At 40.8% G+C, this 18,731-nt stretch overlaps 1 protein-coding gene across 10 annotated transcripts in view; it reads right to left on the bottom strand.

Annotated features, from left to right (window-relative positions):
• Positions 1 to 18,731, bottom strand: part of USP54 (ubiquitin specific peptidase 54) — a 102,936-nt gene that overhangs the window by 7,707 nt on the left and 76,498 nt on the right. For 7 of the 10 annotated variants that reach the window (XM_082052958.1, XM_082052955.1, XM_082052957.1 and 4 more), the window contains 9 exons: positions 17,913 to 18,083; positions 13,552 to 13,683; positions 12,899 to 13,279; positions 11,253 to 11,487; positions 10,231 to 10,370; positions 8,688 to 8,861; positions 5,640 to 5,759; positions 4,290 to 4,482; positions 598 to 2,054 (listed from right to left, as the gene is read on the bottom strand). In XM_082052958.1, coding sequence (XP_081909084.1) covers positions 598 to 2,054; positions 4,290 to 4,482; positions 5,640 to 5,759; positions 8,688 to 8,861; positions 10,231 to 10,370; positions 11,253 to 11,487; positions 12,899 to 13,279; positions 13,552 to 13,683; positions 17,913 to 18,083 — 3,003 coding nt within the window. Of the gene's footprint in view, positions 1 to 597; positions 2,055 to 4,289; positions 4,483 to 5,639; positions 5,760 to 8,687; positions 8,862 to 10,230; positions 10,371 to 11,252; positions 11,488 to 12,898; positions 13,280 to 13,551; positions 13,684 to 17,912; positions 18,084 to 18,731 lie in introns of those variants that run through there. The other 3 variants (XM_082052961.1, XM_082052956.1, XM_082052964.1) reach the window with 3 other exon arrangements.

Genomic DNA, 18,731 nt, shown 5'->3' with positions numbered 1-18,731 from the left:
TCATTTGCAATCCACAAGGTGCCAAGGATCTTAGTGCAGATCATGTACCCCCTGTGCTGCTTTCATACATAATTTTCCAGAACTGAAAGCAGGCAGTCCTTAGCAAAACACGAGTTCAGCCTTCATAGGTCTGGAAAAACTTAAAAGTTATTCCCCTCAACCAGGTACACACTAAATTCTCAAATACAATACAATCAGGTAAAATTCACAAATATAGAGAACATAAACTTCAAGCATATAAACATTTTAATAAATTCCAGAGGTGATGCAGGATTTTCAAACAGCAAAATTCAGCAGCCTGACCTAAGCAGCTAGCTCCCTACTTGAAAACATGATCAATTATTTCTATGTTACTCTCAACAGATGTTGCTCTCTGTTTGCCAAGACCAACAGCTACTCTGCAGCCTCCCCAGGCAGCGCTGTTCCGCTGCTTCTCTACCTATGTGGTTAGAAAGTTTTCAGAGTCTGCAAGCCGAATCTTTCTCCATCTGTGCACAAATTCATGCCCATCTAACTAAATTGACTGGAAAACACACCTTCACCTATATTGGAGTACATAGGTAGGTCAACCAAGAAAAACAGCTGCATCATTCTTACCTGATTGGTCAAATGGATACCTAGCACTGTCCTGTCTTCCCAAGAAAGACCTAGTGGCCTGAGATGCCTGCAGACTAGTCTGATAGAGGGATTCCAGTTCTGAGAGCTCCTGTTCTGTGTCTTGATTCCACTGCGGATGCAGATGCACTGGGATCCTGCTCAAGTCATCTCCAACTGCTCTCTGATCAGAAAGGGATGGACTCCTCCCAGGTACAGGAAGCCATTCAGTATTCTTATTAGCCTTCTGAGAACTGTAATACCTAGTAACATTATCCACCCAACAGTCCACAGGCATAGAGGCAACCATGCTACTAGTAGCTCCATCATCCACCTGTTTCATTCCACCGTCACGACAGTGCCTTTCCAGGTAGGGTGCAGGGTCTGCTATATTCTGTCCACCTCTTCTACACAGCTCTTCACTGGAAGAACAAATACTCTTAGAAGCAATATTTTGGGCACTAAAACTCTCCAAAGAAACTACCCCATCCCTAATATCCACAGTTGAGTGTGATTTTTCAGAAGACTGGTTTTTGTTCTCTTGGTTTTGATGGATAAGCTGTTTGTAACCAGAGGATGAAGAGTTGATGAAAGATTTTTGTGTTAACTTTGGAGACTTCTCATCCTGACACACTGCAGCAATCCAGCCTTTATCATGAGTACCTTTTCTCTGGGAGACTGCATGCATTTTCTGAAACTGCTCTGCCAAGGAGCGAACATGTCCCTTTGTACTAAAAGCCTCAGATTTGCAACCTTCTGCTGTGCCATATTCATCCTGTGAGGGTAATAAAATCTCATGGTTGTTTGCTCTGGAGTACTTATTTGTTTTCTGCAAAGGATCCAAGGAGCACTGCCGTGTAGGGGATGAAGTTGCAGGGGTCATTGCATGATTGTCCCCTAAATGATCAATGCTGGGCCGCACCGGAGAGCTTGCAAGTTTGGAACAAGGACTGTGCTGGCTGTCCTTTTCAGGAGATGCTGCTTGTGGTGGATGTGGACAAGGAAACAGTGCAGGCAAAGACCCAGAGTTTACTGTGTTAGCCTTGGATTTGTACTGAGGTGTGAGAATGGGCATTATGTTATGAACCTCTTCTAACTTGCTGCTACTGCAGCATTCCCTATAGTCTTTTGGCCCTGTGGATGTGGTGTCAGCAAATTCCACACTGTGGTGGGCTTCCTTCTCAGTTCTTGCAGACCTCTCTGCCAACCCTGGCCTATAGGGAAAAGAGGGAACTTGGTCATGAAAATCAGCAGAAGCAGACTGGAAGTTTGGAGAGATCCTGTTGGATGGATTGCTTTCAGAAGGGGGCAAGGAGGAAGACTCTGGATATAATGATGAGTGCAATTCATGGCAGGAAGCAGGTGGGTGGAAGAAAGAACTGGACCCAAATTCCACTTCTTTGTTGGGTTCCAGTGGTAACTCCTGGCTCAGCAGTACTTGGAGCGGGCCAGTCTGTTCACTAAAACACACAGAAGGATAAATGATTAGCAGTACTCATTGCTTACGTTTATCCCTAGGGTGCAGAACTTGCACTAGGTGACATATACCTCAACACAATTTCTTTGTTAGCTGTATTCTGTTGAAGAATTTACATTAATTCAGCAGATACATACATGTTAATCCTTTGCTTCTAACCCTGATTTCCTACTATAACTGATCTCCTGAATCAATTTCATACTTTTAAGAGCATTTTGCTACAGTTAGGCTCAAAGTATTCTTGTACAGCACCCTGGGCACTTTAGCCAGCAGACTGAGAGTGTGCATAGGGATAACTATAAGAATAGTAAAAATAGCATTTATATAAAACAACTGTTTCCAACATGAACATCTCTGATATTTTTCAAAATGCTTCGGACACGTTCATGATCTGAACGTCAACTGACAATATTTCCATAAGGTCACCTCTCTCCAGGCAGCTTCATGAAGAATGACTTGACAAATGGAAGGAACAGGTTGAAATTTCTTTTATATCCCCTTTGGATTCTGATGTTTGAGATATTTATCTAACACATTAAATAAAGTTAAAGCTAAATATATAACTATCATTTTGTAAATAATTTGTCTCCTAAGTATACTTTTAAAAATAATTTGTATTCTTTTATGCACCCATGCAGGACAATTATATCTGTGGGTTGTACATGTCCTTGGTATTCTTCTGCATTTATTTAGCATTTTAATGTGCAAAGAGGAAAACCAGAGTAGCAAGTCCATGTGGCTGTGAGAAAATGACAGGCCACAAACAGCTCCAACAGAGAACTTAAGGAAACTATAACATCATTGCTTTGTTTCCTCCTTGAGATGCATAGAACGAAAGTTATCATGAAGACCTAGTGGGTATGTGTAGCAGAATGACCTTGTCTGTGAACAACTGCAAACTTTTGTACTGCCTACAATATTATTTGTATCAAAGCAAGGGTATGGAACTCTGGCTATAAATATTTTTTTTTTTATTTTCATCGTCTGTAATATTAACATTTGGTTGGATATAACTTTTTGCCAAAGTAATGTTCTTTTCAAAGAGCAGCAGTGAGCAAGTCCAGCATTAAACAAAATTAGTTTAGAAAGTTCTTTTCTTTCATTTTCTTAGAATCTGCCAAAATGCATAATTGGGGCTCTACATTTCTTCTGTAAAAGAGGATATAATGGACCCCTGATTGACAAAAAGATCAGCTTTCATTACATATAATTCAGCTACTGCAGCAAAAGAAAAGAACATTATGAACTATAGCCTGGCAGGTGTGCAAATTAACTGAGTTTTAGTATACAGCTGGATGTGGCATTTTAAGAAAAGGAAAAAGGATTCTCATCTGATATTTCATCTAAGCTTCTGATAATACAACATGTAAGAAATGCGAGAGGGAAGTAACAGTTCAAGAAACAGCCTAGGAACTGGATAGGGATGGTCCAGTGCTAGGAGGGAATGGCATGGGAAGGAAGGATTAAGCTGCATGCTGAAGAGGGTAGGAAGAAAGGATCGGTTACAGCGGAGTTAATTATGCTACAGTCAAAGTCAGTATGGAAGAAAGAATCATGAAGAGACGCTGAAAAGGCTGCTAAGCCAGGCTACAGGATGCTGGGAAGCACAGAAAGGAAATGAAGAATGATACAGTATCAGGGAGAGAAGTCAAGGTGACAGGATCTGGATCCGAGAGTTGTACCAGTGCACCACTAGAGAAGTGGACTAGAAAGATCAGATCAGTGAACCTGACACTTTTCTAGCTACAGAGCTTTAAAACATGCTGGTTGCTCTTCCCAAAATAAAAGCAATTATAACAAGATTTTTACTGCAGTACTCTCTTTTACCGAGTCTTGAAACTGCTCTTGATTTTTAATAGTTGCACATTTCATTCAACACCGCCACCCCGCCCTTTTTAGCCAGGTTATTGTCTATCATATTCTTCCCCTTGGTGCATAAAATATTGATGCTGTCAAGCACTGACTGCTACAATTCTTTGTCACAGACCACATTTTGAACACATGCACGTTGAACTCAGCTGTAAAGACTGGGGAACTAAAAAAATGGGGGTAGTTGACCATCTCATAAAAGGATTTAGCCTAAAGAAAAAGGGAATAGGGAGTAACACTGTAGGGTCTGGACTGTCCAGGGGAATATATATAGTTTGCTATTTCTTTCCAGACTGCACAGCTCAGAGATGCAGCTCAGAGCTGGGTCTAGGCAATATACTTGGACTACCTTGTAGACTGGGCCATGGCGCCGCCCTGTGGTGGGTGGCAGGTTGGCGGCGGCAGCGGCTGCGATGGCTGTTGGTGCTGCATGCGATCCTGGAGGCTCCGGGCTTTTCGGATACTGATTTGCAGCTTCTTATCGACTAGGGCTCTGCTGTGAGTGCTAGCGCTGGCATCATGCATGGCAAGTCTTAGTTTAGCTAAAATGCAAAAGAAAACATAGCAGAAAACAAACAGAAAAAAGGAATAAAATTGAAAAAGAAAAAAAGAAAAAAGATGCAGCAAAAACATAAAACATGGACCATGCAAATACTGCCACAAAAGAGTTCACAAGGATGCTGTTGTTTCCGTTAATGCACATTCAGCTTAGCCAGGTGTTCAAACACATTAATCGAAACTAAACCAAAATAAAGTAAAAAAATGAAAGTTATCCATGTTTTAGCCCAACTTCTCATCTCCTTCACACAGGCTCTTTCCAACCCTACCAAATTGACGCTTCATTCAGTCATCTACCCTCCTGCATCCTCCATACCTGGGACTCCCTTTATGTGCAGGAATACCCAGCTGGGATTTGAGATTCAACATAATCCTTGCTGGAATGGAAGCTGAGAGAGCTATCGCAGCAGCTGTTTGCTGCGCCCCTTCTTCTGCAGTCCATAAGAGCCAATTTCTAAATGCAAATGCACAGGAGCTACCCAGTCTGTCTGCAGCCATTCTATACAGACAGAGAGGAGCATGGGGTGAGACAGCCAGCCAGTCATAATGGAAAAAGACCGAAAATAAAATGAAATCACATAGCACATTCTCAAAGGTCACAATGCATTTAAAGCACTTCAGTGTTCTAATGCTTTTTTCTTCATGAAAGTCAGGTACAGCACAGCTCATTTCTGTTAATCCAGAGGACTCAAGAGGGGGCTACTGCTTTCTTCCTATGCTACACCCTCCATGAGGAACAGGGGAGCTTAATGCCCTTTGTAATGTGGCCTGAAGACTAGGAAAAACGGTTAATTGAGGACTGAGTGGCAGAGGGAGCTACCTATGGGTGCTTACTGAAATGCACCATTTAGCACCAAAAAGGGCACACCAGCACCCCTGTGCTGTTACTGCCATAGCCCTGGATAGAACAACGAAAATGGATGCAAACATGAAAAAAAGAGATGAAGAGGGATAGAACTAAAATCTGCAAAAGGGAATGCCTGAAAAAGGAAAGATTCTGTCTCCCTGCACATTCCTAAAGACCAGCTGGATCCCCATATTACTACCTGACAATTTAACACAACTCAATGTTTCAGTTTTTTTTCTACGATATTAGTAAACTGTCAAAAGCGCGATAGCTCAGGTGGTTAAAGTTACTTACATATAGCTTCGTTACAGAGAGCCAAAGCTGCAGCACAATCCCCCTTCTGCTCCTGATTCAGCGACTCTTCAAAGATTGAGTCTGCCTCCTGCATCGACTTCTCAAAGCCATCACTCCTCCCTGCAACGGGCAGCACCCTTCATTTTGGTTTCATTCACTGCAGAACCCTCATTTACCCTTGTCCCATTCATGACTGCCAAATTCTTCCACACGTGGAGTCTCGCAGAGGCTGTACATATCCCAGACTGCACCACCTAACCTGCCCTAAGCAGAAGTACACCTCGATATGCTTGACATCCGTATGGTAAAACCATGTGTTCCCTCAAATTTTATTTACTTGAGAGAACTGTGCTGGGTAATATTATTTTCAACAGTCTAAATCAGTACAAAAGATGGTACAGACATAATATAGAATTCAGATTACTTCTGCCAGGTAGGAATTAATCTAAGTTTAGAGTTAAATCTAAACGACAATATATCAGTAAAATAAATACAGCAAGTCAGAGCTTTCTTTGTACTTTATCTTAAGTCCCCTGCCAAAAATCATCTGTCTCTTCTTCAGATGTCAAATTACTTCCATGCAAAATTGAAACAAACTGAAACAACTAAGACATCTGGGGAACAAAACTCAGACTTCAGTGCAAGTGTAAATCCCTGCACAAAATACTTCTACAAATGTGTTCAGTGCATACACTCAACTGCTGAAAGGGACATTGAATATGAAAATTCATCAGTCTTCTAGTGGGAAAAATACAGGTATAAGAAGTAGAGAAGAAAGGGACAATTGTCAAGAATTCTTTTTGCAACAATTTAGACAACAATGTTGGACAAGAGAAGGATAAATCATCCTTGGACACAAAAGAGAAAGATGAAACATTGTGTGTTGGCATCAGAACATCCAGTTCTGAGAGAAGAAAATGCTCAAGCAACCTGGTGTCACCTGTTAGGTATCACGCAAGTAATGCACTAAAATGTACACATTTGAATGAGGGAGGGGGAAACAGAAAATAAAACTTGACTTTTTGTTTTGTTGACGGGTGGGGCTTTTTTAAATGAAATGTCTCTGTCATTGTGGTAAAGAGCATGATTATCAGCCAACAAAAATAATGTTTTCTCGACTTACAAAACATTTGCTATGGTCTGGCCTGCTCGCCAACACAGTCATGCACAGATGCAAACACAAACTCTCTTATATCATAAACCCCAAAGAACTCACATGAAAATAAAGTACTGCGGAGAGAAGTGAAAGTTGTTAGAGCAGCGAGTTAATCAAGCAGCACATTCAGTTTCAAAATCAAGGCTACTGAGGCTTGTAATCAAGGCCAGTATACTAAAGTTAGCTTTCTTTGCATTAATTTAGCAGTTTACTTGAGGGAAATGAGTCACAAGCGTCCTGGAGTTCTACGCGCAAGGAAGCCTTCTGGGCAGCCAAGCAGTCTGTCAATGTTAGGCTATTGCATCTATGACTGGGGTGGGAAAAAGCTTGAATGGAATAAACAAAAATTTTCCCACATCTCTAAACTTCTCAAAAATTCTACTCAAGTCTGTTTTGATTAGGCATTAATCTAGTTTTCTTTCTTTTAAACCAGGAAAAGCTAAGCAATTTTTGCTTCTACCAACTAATAAAAATAGAGATCAAAGAGGAGTAAGATCTTGGAGAATATTGTTTTCTTTGGGGCAGGAGAACTGGAGAAGACAACATCCTTATGCTTGATGACAGAGGTTTACTCTTCAATTTTTACATCATAAGCATTTATGCTACAAAAGCAAACACTAATAAAAAGATATCCATCTGCCCTGGCACATCAGAATTTTTCACCTGGTTACTGGCAGGCCATGGCAGGATCATAAAGGATAACTAAGTGGCTTGCTGATGGTCAGCAAAAATTATAAAAACATTCCCACAGTCTGAAATTCTCGCAGAGATGATATTTTTCAGTGGCCATTGGCACAGGGACATTCTGGTGGTGGAGCAGCTGGCAGGGCTGCAGAGCAGTGGCTGTGCCCAAAGCTGGCACTGCCCCCAGCCTGGAGCACCAAACCAGCACCTCAGCTCCTATCCACAGCAGGGCTGAGTGAGCAGGATGGGAGGCCCAGCAACACAGGAGGCCACAGAGGGCTTGCTCCAGTCCCGCATGTGTGGGATCAGACCACAGGTGCTCACTACACCTTCTTTGGCTCTGCCGACCCACCCAGTTAAATGCTCCACCAGCTTCAGGCTTTGCTCTCAACTAGGTCAGTGCACTTCATTCCACCTTCCCACTGACTGCCCTCACTGGCGATGGAGATTGAAGGCTAAAACAAAGGCACTACATATGAGTCCTGTCACCAAGCTCCCTCTGCTGCAGCCCCATCCTTCCACTTAAACCTTTTTGGTTGTCATGCCCTGCCAGAAACATGAGGAGTCATGGAAAAGACAATCAAACTTAGTATTTGGCTTTTTTTTTTCCCAAATCTTTTTCCTTAGAAAAGACAGGTATGCTGGATGCAGCTCTGATTTTCAATGTTAGATCCAGCTTAAGCCTGCCACACTACTCGTTCCCAGCCCTGTTTTGTGGCTGCACAGATAGGCAGGGAGAAAGAGTGGCCAGTCCAAAGGCAGGAACAAGCAGAATTGCTTAGGGCAGCGATGCTACCAGAAACAAAACAATGGCCACAATAGACAAGCTATGCTGCAGGTGGACCTGAGATGTCTGAAAGGTACAACCAGCCCTGCTCACTCCCAAGATGTTGGTTGAAGCCTTATAGCTAAACCTACACATCAATACTCTTAAATTGTGCATATCGCCACATAAAACCAGAAAGGTGCAAATATATTAAAACAATCCTCTGCATTACTTCGTTGTCTCATTTAAGAAGGAATTTGGTCAAGATACCATTTTTTTCGCATCCTACAGGTTTGAAATTGATGGTCTTTCACTAACTAAAGGTTTAAAATCATAATGGAGGGGGAAGATAGAAACAGACTTACAATAGGAAATTAAGTTTGAAGGTTCAAAGAACTTCAGCGCTACAATTTTGCTAAACATACTGCATTCAAAAGGTTACCCTGATTCTGCAGTTCATCTAGATCCATGAACCTGCTGGGACGAGGATTAAAGCCCATTGCTGCCTCCATTTCCTTTTCTCTTTTTCTGCGTAGTTCTTGTTCACGCGCTCTCCTTGCCACCTCCTCTTGCAATTCATCCAGTTCACTCTTTAAAGGGACAAACATCTCTCCACCTTGCAAAAAACAGCCAACCAAAAAACAACAACAAAAGTCCACTTTTTTTTTCTTTTTAAAAAAAACAATAGGATCTCTTAAAGCATCCCTTAAAAGACAAAGAAATATTAATGGAGAATACAATTAACATTAGAAAACAACAGACTAACCAAGCAAAGATCATAGAATTTCAGATCACAAATTTTGTTTTGTTAAATTTTGATTTTAGAATCCTGTCCAAGCTATTTGGTTTCAAATTCTTTTCTCTGTGTCAGTAACTGGCAGAAATACCACAGTATTGCTTCAAGCTCCCCTGCAGCACAGCCCATTCCTGGATTCACTCAACCAAGAAACAGCAAAAGGAACAGAGAGAATAATTGGAAGAGAAAACCCTAAGCTGATGCTGAAATCTTCCAGCTTCTTACTGTGCTTATAATTTGTAAATAATGCTGTGTCAAATTAGCCAGATCAATAGCTTCAGTAAGTAAAATGGATTCCAGCTGAGATGTTTTTGATCTAACTGCATAAGCACATGAAAATGGAAGGGAAAAAAGCATATTAATATCCTAGTCAACACAGCAGAAATCAATCAGTTGTCATTCTCACTTTAACTATGACCTGTGTTCAAAAAGTGTCTTCCCTCCTCCCTTTCCCAGACATTCTCTGTAATAGAGCATTTGCTCAGAATGATAATAATCAGAATGCATATCTGCAGAAAAGCTCAACCTAAGCCCAAGCATCTTCTAAATATCCATTCTCATTTCTGAGAATTCTGAGCTTTGTATAGTATTATGAACTTCTTTTCAGGACTTGTCAATCCTAAGTTATTATGAGTTATGCTCAGGAAGGTATTTCCCACTGATGGCAGAATACTGAGTTATGGGAAAGAATATTAAAAATAGCTTACTGAATCAGTGAACTCAACATTCAAAAAAGATGCCGGAGCAACATTATCAAAAGGAATATTCATCACAGTTTTTTGCAAATCCCTTTGGTACACCTTTAAGTCAGGGGTATCGAACTCATTTTCACTGGCGGCCTCGTCAGCCTCGCAGTTGCCTTCAAAGGGCCAAATGTAATTTTAGGACTGTATAAGTGTAACTACTCTTACACTAATGGAGCTGCTGTGCTCCCATCTACTATCACATTTATACAGTCCCAAAATTACATTTGGCTCTTTGAAGGCAACTGCGAGGCTGACAAGGCCCCCGGTGAAAATGAATTTGAGATCCCAGCTGTAAGTTATATCTTGTAGAACTGTGTTATGTTCCTGAATGTTTCTTTTCGCCTTTCCTCATAATTTCACTGTGAAGATGAACATCCAGAAAGTAAAGAACTCCAATACCATTTACCTTGCAAACCCACTGCTACCGAAGGAATGCATCTTACCATTTCCAGCAGCGTGTGGGCTGTTTGCCCAGCTCCCAGCTGATGACATGGACTCTACTTCCAAGATGCTGCTGCTGTGAGACTTTGGGATGTTACGCCAGGCAGGAACCAATCCACCTGCTCGCTTCATATGAACATCCCTTCAAGAAGAGAGTAATTACTGTTTACTATTTTATCAGCCTCTCCAGGATAAATCATACCTACCTTTTTTTAATCATCACATACATTTTTACTTGCATTTTAATTTAATTTAAAAAAAAAAAAGCCTACCATAAGAAAATATCGTGAGAAACAGAGGAAGAGAATGTTAACAAGGGGGAGGACAATAATCCTAATCTCGTTCATGAGAGTATGCAATGCATATTAAAACCATGGTCTGACAACTGTTCTCAACAGAATCTTACAGGTGAAAAGCTACTATTGCAGCCATAAACAGTTTGTGATTGCCTGAATCTTCCTAAGCCAATGAGAGAGACGCATTGTGCTGCCTATTTACTTTTGTGCATAAATATTGCAAGTATCATGCAAGACTTCAATGAACTCTCACTGAAAATTACGAAGATTTCTATACAAGACTATCGATTTCTCATTTTGTACCAGACTTCTATCAAGCAATGTTTTAACTGAAACAAAAAGGTCTGTGAGCTGTTCAAAGGACAAGCACAAAGTTTGATATTTCAGTTGAGTTTTTAAACCGCAGACTAAGGGTACAACTATTTCAAATGCATCATTTTAGTCAACATTTCTCCTTCAACTGAACCCCATTTCTTTTCCTTCTTGCTAGCAGTGAGCTACCAGTGTACCGACAAGAAAAGGAATCAAAATCAAGGTTCCTCTTTCCCTTCTATTTCTCCCCTGTCCCAGTAAATCTGTACTACAAGCTAGGAGCACCATTTTGCATTTCAAAAAAAACCAACCAACCAACCAACCACAACAAAAAAAAAAGTTCTGCACCATTACGTAACTACAAAAAAGAAATCAAGACTTCAATCACTCCAAAAATGAAGTTCGTCAAAATCTACCTGTGGGTGCTTGAGCTTTCAGACAAGGGCATGTCCAGGCTGACCGGGCTGTTGCTGTTGCGTTCACTGCTTTCATAGCCAGACTCCATCCTCTGTATCAGATGAGGATGTTGATCTGCCATATGATGCTGGGTGCTCCGGCCCAGCACACCACGCTTGTATCTGACGTTCGACTGGCTGGATCTTGTTTCCTGAACAGTGTGTTCCTTCACCTCATTCTCAATAAGCTCTTTACCTGTCAAGACAAAAGAATATAGCTTGGTAGAAGATCCAAGCTTCAATACTCGGAAAACATCCATAGATACGTTAGCCTCTCAATCATGCTCAAAACAGAAGTGCTGCCTTTAATTTAGTGTAAAACTGGCAATGTTAAGCAGAAAAAAACCCAATACTTTTACAGCATTCCTAGTAATATTAAGCAATAGCTTATTCAAAGTTGGTTTTTTTTTTTTTTAATCTCTCCCCTTTTGTATAACTTACCGTATTTCTCTCCAGATAACAATCAACTCTGGAAAGAAAATCCCTTCCTCACCATAACAATTTGTATTTGTACAAGATCTTTTTACAGTATACCCAACTGTATTTCCAGTTTATATTTGTTATTGCACATTGTCATCTCTACTTCAGATGCTGCACTATTTAAACTGTTTATTTTGCCATTTATGATTTGACGAGACTTCATAGAGGACGGAAAAACATTTTATTTTTTTTTTTTAATTCTTCCCCACTGCTTTCACTGTGTCTTCCCACTCACCTCTTGTTTGCTCCCCTTGCTTCTGTTCTCCCTTCATTTTCCCTATATACATTTCTTTATGCTTCCCAGTTAGTTTCAACCTTTAGCTCTTTCTAGTCAGTGTTATCTGACTAGCACCTTTACTAACCACAACTCTACTGCCAGTCACACAAGCCTCTTCTTTCTCATCCACACCCTGATGGGAGCACAGCAGCTCGATTAGTGTAACAGCATAAAAGCCAGGAACTCGCAAACATCTGCTCTCTGCACAATTTATACAGTTTCAGTATTACCCTCCCCTTGACAGGGAGCAAAATAACTGTTATGTTCATTTGCAGACTGGGGGATGGAAGCAGGGAGCTGTGGTAGAGGCAATAAAAGATTTGTCATTTCACAACAGATTTTATTACCTTCAAAACCAGCAAAGCTGAGGACAAAGTCTTTACATATGCATTGCATAGCTGCTATGGTATAAAATGGTCCCAGATAAATCATCACTGGCTGCCATGCTCTTATCCTCACAAGAATAACTGAACACTGATACACGAGGTACTCACTGCACCATTGTCTGAGCCATCATGCAAAACCACCATGACAAGCCAGAGAAAAAACACAGACCAATACAAAAGGTCATTCCGAGGGATGAAATTCCAGATAGTTAGCAGTCTAGCCCTATGCCTGTTGAAGCAATGCAAATGGTAATATTTCCCTTCTTATTTCCTTACATGTGAAATTTAGCACATAGAAAGTAAACAGAGTACCACACATGCAACATGAATACCCACACAGAAACCAGACTTCATGAACATGACTTAAAACTGACCTAAAAGCCATGTTCAAAATTTCCCTTTCCTACTTTACTTAAGCGAAACTGGACAGCGGAGGATTATTCCACACATGCTGAAACTCTTACCTGCCTCTTCAGAGAAGGGGCTAAGCTGCATGTAGCCACAATGCTTCCTCTTGTCTTTACTGAAGATGCTGTCTATATTCAGAGACTCTCTTTTGGGTCTCCAGGTTGGCCGGTACCTGCTAGACGAACTGGATTTAGACTCACTACTCGTACTCTCCACTTCCCAGTCTCGAGAGTGTGCAGATAGGCTTTTTGAGGGTCGCGATCCTGCCTGATCCACGCTACTCCCTCCATGAGGGGAATTCTGGATGGCTTGAGAAATCTGCTGTGGTCTGCTGTGGATCATGTTGCTCACTGTCTCTTTAAATTCTCTCAGCCTGCTGGTGCTGCTGGATGGTTTGGGGGCAGTTCTGGGGGCTTGTTTCTCCTTCAAGGTTTCTCCTGCAGATTACAGAGACAGAAAAAAACACAAGAATAACTTCAGATTAAACTAGCAGCCCTGCTTGCAGCATCTTTGAAAAGTAAAAAAAAAACAAAACAAAAACACCTCAACAAAATTTTTAAAACCCCAACCAACACACCCCAAAAAGCAAAGACAGGCAAAATGCAGACAAAGATGTAAGAAACAAGGAGGGAAATGCATGTACAGACTAAGGATCTCCAAGGCATGCAGAAAGAGATACTGATATTTGAAATAAAGTAACATATCTTGCCTTCACTATGGTATCCTGATGACTGAGCCTCATCTCCTTTTCGCCGAGACCGGCTAGAACTCCTCTTGCGGTCTGCCAGCGAGCCCTTTTTGGAAACATGCCTCTGATTGCACTCACTGTCAGTCAAGTGCCCTGGAAGGACATAAGAACACAGCGGAGATGACAAGAGCCTTCGGACCAAGTGTTCTGTGTGCTAAGAGCAGCAGGGCTCTCCTGCTCCTTAGGAGCTGCAGAGACTCCAAGGCTAACTGGCAGGTTGGGTGAATTTTTGTATCCAAAAGTTTTCGTTCTGTTTTCTTGGGGAGGGTGTTCCACTTTTAAGGTCATAAAAGAGCGATACAGCCCCTCCACAGACTCTGGTTAAGGAGAGCTCATCCACAGGGAGAGGAAAAGGCTGCAGAGACTCCAAGGCTAACTGGCAGGTTGGGTGAATTTTTGTATACAAAAGTTTTCGTTCTGTTTTCTTGGGGAGGGTGTTCCACTTTTAAGGTCATAAAAGAGCGATACAGCCCCTCCACAGACTCTGGTTAAGAAGAGCTCATCCACAGGGAGAGGAAAAGGCTGACTCTGCCTTGTCTTCTAATAGTCTAAGGATATCACTTCCTTGCTGTCTGAATACTTTTTCAGTTTTAACGGTCACGAACACGTAACTCCCGAGGACAACTTGCTTGACATTACTCTGTTAAATGAAGACTCAAACACATGAACAAGTTACCATGTAATAATAAATTACTGCACATCATCAGCTGCTCTGCACTATCCATCTGCACTCTCTTTGCCTGTAGCAAATACTTAATAATCTGAGTTAGCTTCGTCTGCAGTGAAAAAGCCTCAGTTGGCTCTCAAGGGCTAAGCCAGCTAATTCACATCTGCTACAAGCTAAAAGCAAACACACAAACCATCAACACGGATCAGCTGACACACGACAATGTTCCCTTACTACAGCTCATGTGTCCGAGCGCTAATATTTTCTCTTGCACCCAATTTATTTCCCATTTCCTCACACTGAATATGAATTAAGAGCATTTGACGCCCTAGCTTTTCTGTATTGCTTTTTCTTAATTTTACAATTCTCACACATTCACAGTCCTAAACCTGCAAACACAAACACACGCATGGCTTTACTCACGTGAGCAGTCCCAAGCAGAGATGCAGGATGAGAAGGGAATTTATGAATAAGCTACAAAGACTTTGCTCTAGCCTTTTTATCACTAACTTTCACCTTGCGTAGGATGATAGAAAAGGAAAATCCTTACTACCCAATAGTGGATTAACAGCCTCCAGAGTACATAGCCAGCTGTTCTAAGCCTTCCCCATTCTCTAGAAATTAACATAAAAATCAACAACATTTAAAAGAGACTTTACACATAAAACTGTACCTTCAACAGTTGAAAAAATAGTTCGCTTCAACTACAATTGCTACAAAGATACTACAATAAACGAGTGGGAAGGAAACCAAGCAACAAAAAGCAAGCTACAGGACTCACATTTCTATGTATTTGCAAACTGGAGAGTGATTTTTGTAGCCAAATTCTCTACAAACAAGCAGTTTATATAAAATAAAAGAAATTAAGGAAGTAAAAGAAATCTCAGCAGTGAGGACAGAAGAAGTGCAGCATTTAGGTGACTGAGCATGAGTCAGTGCTTTGGGACATTTTTTCTTTTTTCCCTTCACAGCATGGACTGTCACACACCTTTTAGGGACCGAAAGAACAGTATTATCTTACATGTTGTAGTGGCTTCCCTCAAGACAGAAGAGGCTTATGCTTCATTTCAAAGTGCACAACTTCTCAAGTTAAACATTTGCCCCCTAAAGTTCATTCAACCTGATAGAAGCACTTAGTTAGCATCCTTCAGGTACTGTAACAGAAACTATTTTAAGATATTTAGTGTTGCTGGAGCTACCTTATGGTCTGTATTAGAGTCCAACTTAGCCTTGTAGAAGGAAGGCTACTAACTTTGCATAAATATTTTCTCCTCTCTTCACGAACTGCAAATTTTGTCCTGTTGTCACTGGACATTTAATAGCCATAGAGGAGATGCCAAGAATCAAAAGTTTGCGGGACACAGGCTTTGTTGTCTTTACCTGGATTCTCTGGAGCAAAGACTAAATCCACTGTAATATCTGAATGTAGGAATTACAATCCCAAGAATATTAGTTAACACTTTACACTTTTTTTTTTTAATTCACTAAAATAACAAGCCAGGAATTCTGAGTGTCTGATCATATGCTTAAAAGGTGTCCCTTGCTGAATGTATCCTTTTAAATACCTCATCCTCCAAAGGTGGGATGGCTTCATAAGCAAACAGTTATATTCAAAGGAAAAGATTGGTTTTGTAGGGATTGTGCGCATATCTAAGGATATGTTAGAGAAGAGAATGAAATAAAACAGATTAAGACAGTACAGCCCCTACTCCCTCCCACTAAAATCTCAGTTGCATGAACAGGGCAGCCAGAATACGCACATTTTTCTCAGCAGTACAGGTTGGTAGGAACAAGAGAGGGCTTATGCAGCCACACTTCATGGCCCCATTCTGAAGTACCCGGGTGCCTGAGGTCATACGACCCAATGGTGGTCCTTCCCCGGAGGACGATGTGAGATAGGGTCCATAATTTTCTGGGCTGCAGTAGTGGGTAAATGGCCATTAAATGACGAATCCTGCTCTTGCCCAGAAGGATTCAGTTGACAGGTCAATGTGGATGGCTTCTTAATAGCCCCACGCATCAGCATTTGATGATTGAGCAGTTGTGTGGGTTGGCAGACTGACTATTTTGGAAAGGTTTCAGGTAGGTAAAAAAAAAAGGGGGAAATGCCCGGACAGGTGGCTAGCTAAGGGGACAGACTGAGCACAGCTAACCCTGAGTCAGGAAAAACGAGGACAACTGAATTCAGGTGATGAGGTAGGCTAAGCTGAAGGAAAAAACACAGGATAGAATCAGTAGGAGAAGAAAGAAAAAAAAAAAAGGAAAAAGTCACTAAAACTGATAGAACAAAAGGTTACATGCCGAACTTCATGCTTACATGTTTGCAAACATCCCCCTACCCTCCCTTTTCTGCTGACTTCTGCACCGTAAGTTTTGCAGGGAGAAACATAATCAAATAAACTCTGTGCCACTTTTGCAGACTATATAAACAATATTCCACTAGCATTTTCAATTTCCTCTTCTTCATACCGTGAAGATCAACATAAATTTTTTCCTTATCATTCAGATTCTGCTCCAGCTTTCCCTCCTTTCTCACATTCTACCTAGGACTATGACTGGAACCTACAGTATTTGCTAAAACGTTGAAAATACTGTCAGGCTATCTAAAACCATGCATTACAGTTACTTGGATCTCTGATGAAGAATCAAAGAGTGCTAAAGAAAACAAACTTGAAACATTTTTTTCTGGGTTTTGATGTGAAAAATATTTGTAGCAGAGATTGCTTCAAATGAACCAAATACACATATATCGTCACAATACAAGAGAGCAACTATTTTGCAGCTAAAAGGACAAAGTGGTGTGATAGATGTTGACACTGGTGCAATAAACAGTTGCTAATTCAACCGTTATGTCATCTTGGAAAGTCTATTTAAGGCACAATAAAGTAATGTTTCAGACTTAGCAGACCATATTTTTGAAGTTGGAGAAATCTGACCTTAACTCATGCACTACTTTGTCAGAGGTGATGTCACAAGTTAGTACTGTATGCAGAAACAGGCTGACTAGGGTCACTGGGCATGAATAATAGAGGAGAGCTAAGCCTTCAGTCTTCCAGTTAACCTCTTTTCAACTAAAGAGCATGCAGGCAGACTGTTCAGCTGCCCCAAGGAACATATATACAGATTGTCCTCTCATTGCAGATTCTCAGCTTACTTCCATGGCACAGGCAGGAAATCATCTTATGCTCCTCCCTGGTGCAGTGAATACTACCAACACCCACTTACATAGAAAGTCCTTAGAGCCTAAGTATGAGAGACTCTGGTGATGAAAGCACCTTTCTCAGACAGCTGCAACTCCTGAAATGAAGTAACTGAGTAATTAGCAGACACAACACTTCCCAAACCGTACAACGGCACTGTACAACAGACTCCAACTTACAGAATTACATAACAAAGAAGTCGGATTCTAGATAACAGAAAACATGTTTGTAAGTGTTTGTCTGGTGAGTTACAAGTCTACAAAAGCCAAAAAGACATTTAAATTAGACTTATTTTTTGTGAACGCCAACGGTTCATTACAAACCAAAACCACTTAGGATACTAAATACTTTTCAGTATTCTGTTATAGGTTGTATGTATACAGATTTTTCACTGGAATCTCTGCAGTCGTCATATTCAACGACAAAGATCACCCAGATATAATGGTATCTTCTACCTGTGTCCCTGCTGCTTTGTGAAGCTGCATCATTCTCCACATTGTAGATGACTGTCCCCTGTGAGTCGGAGGAGAAGTGACTGACCACAGATTCATGGTGTGCCTGTTTATAAGCATAGCTGTCTGTAGAGGAATCTGTCCTGGTATCACTCGAGATGGAAGGTTCTCTCCCTAAGGAAGGAAACAATGTCAAATTTCAATCTTTTGGAGCTATTATAAAAGTCAGGAGAGGCTAAAAAAACCCAAACAAACAAAACCCCACAAGCACACAGTAGGAAAGGAACAGAATAAACTACACAGGAGTTAAAAGAAAAACAATACCAAACATACAAACTCAGATTCAAGGACTTAAGAGTTTATGGGAAAGGTCCTCTCCTTTGGAAAGGGGGAGAGAGTGCCATTCCTTCTGCACACCTTCATTTCTTTCTCTTTGATAACTCCAAATTTATCAAATCCTTTAATAAACAAAATAAAACTACATCTATTGGACTGAAAGCACACATTAGTACCACAATGAAGCTATTTTTCATTAATTTTTGACACTGTCACAGGTAATTAAAATATGAAATACATTGCTTCAGGGGAAGCCAAAGTCAAAAAAATAAGTCAAGTACAAAACATCAATAGGGTAACAAAAACATCACAAGTTTTAATATTAACACATTTCATCTGTTATAAATCAAAAGCTTATATAGTAAAACTTTATACTGAAACGGTATTATCTAAAGTAACCTGCTCCTTCTCAAGAAGCTTGCACTCATCCCCTACACAAGTGGGATACTGAAAACAATGAAGCATCATGATTCAACTTCAGTAGAG

This window comes from Streptopelia decaocto (assembly GCF_964273445.1).
Source record: "Streptopelia decaocto genome assembly, chromosome: 5".
NCBI classification, from domain to species: domain Eukaryota; kingdom Metazoa; phylum Chordata; class Aves; order Columbiformes; family Columbidae; genus Streptopelia; species Streptopelia decaocto.
This window is presented reverse-complemented; position numbering and strand designations above follow the sequence as displayed.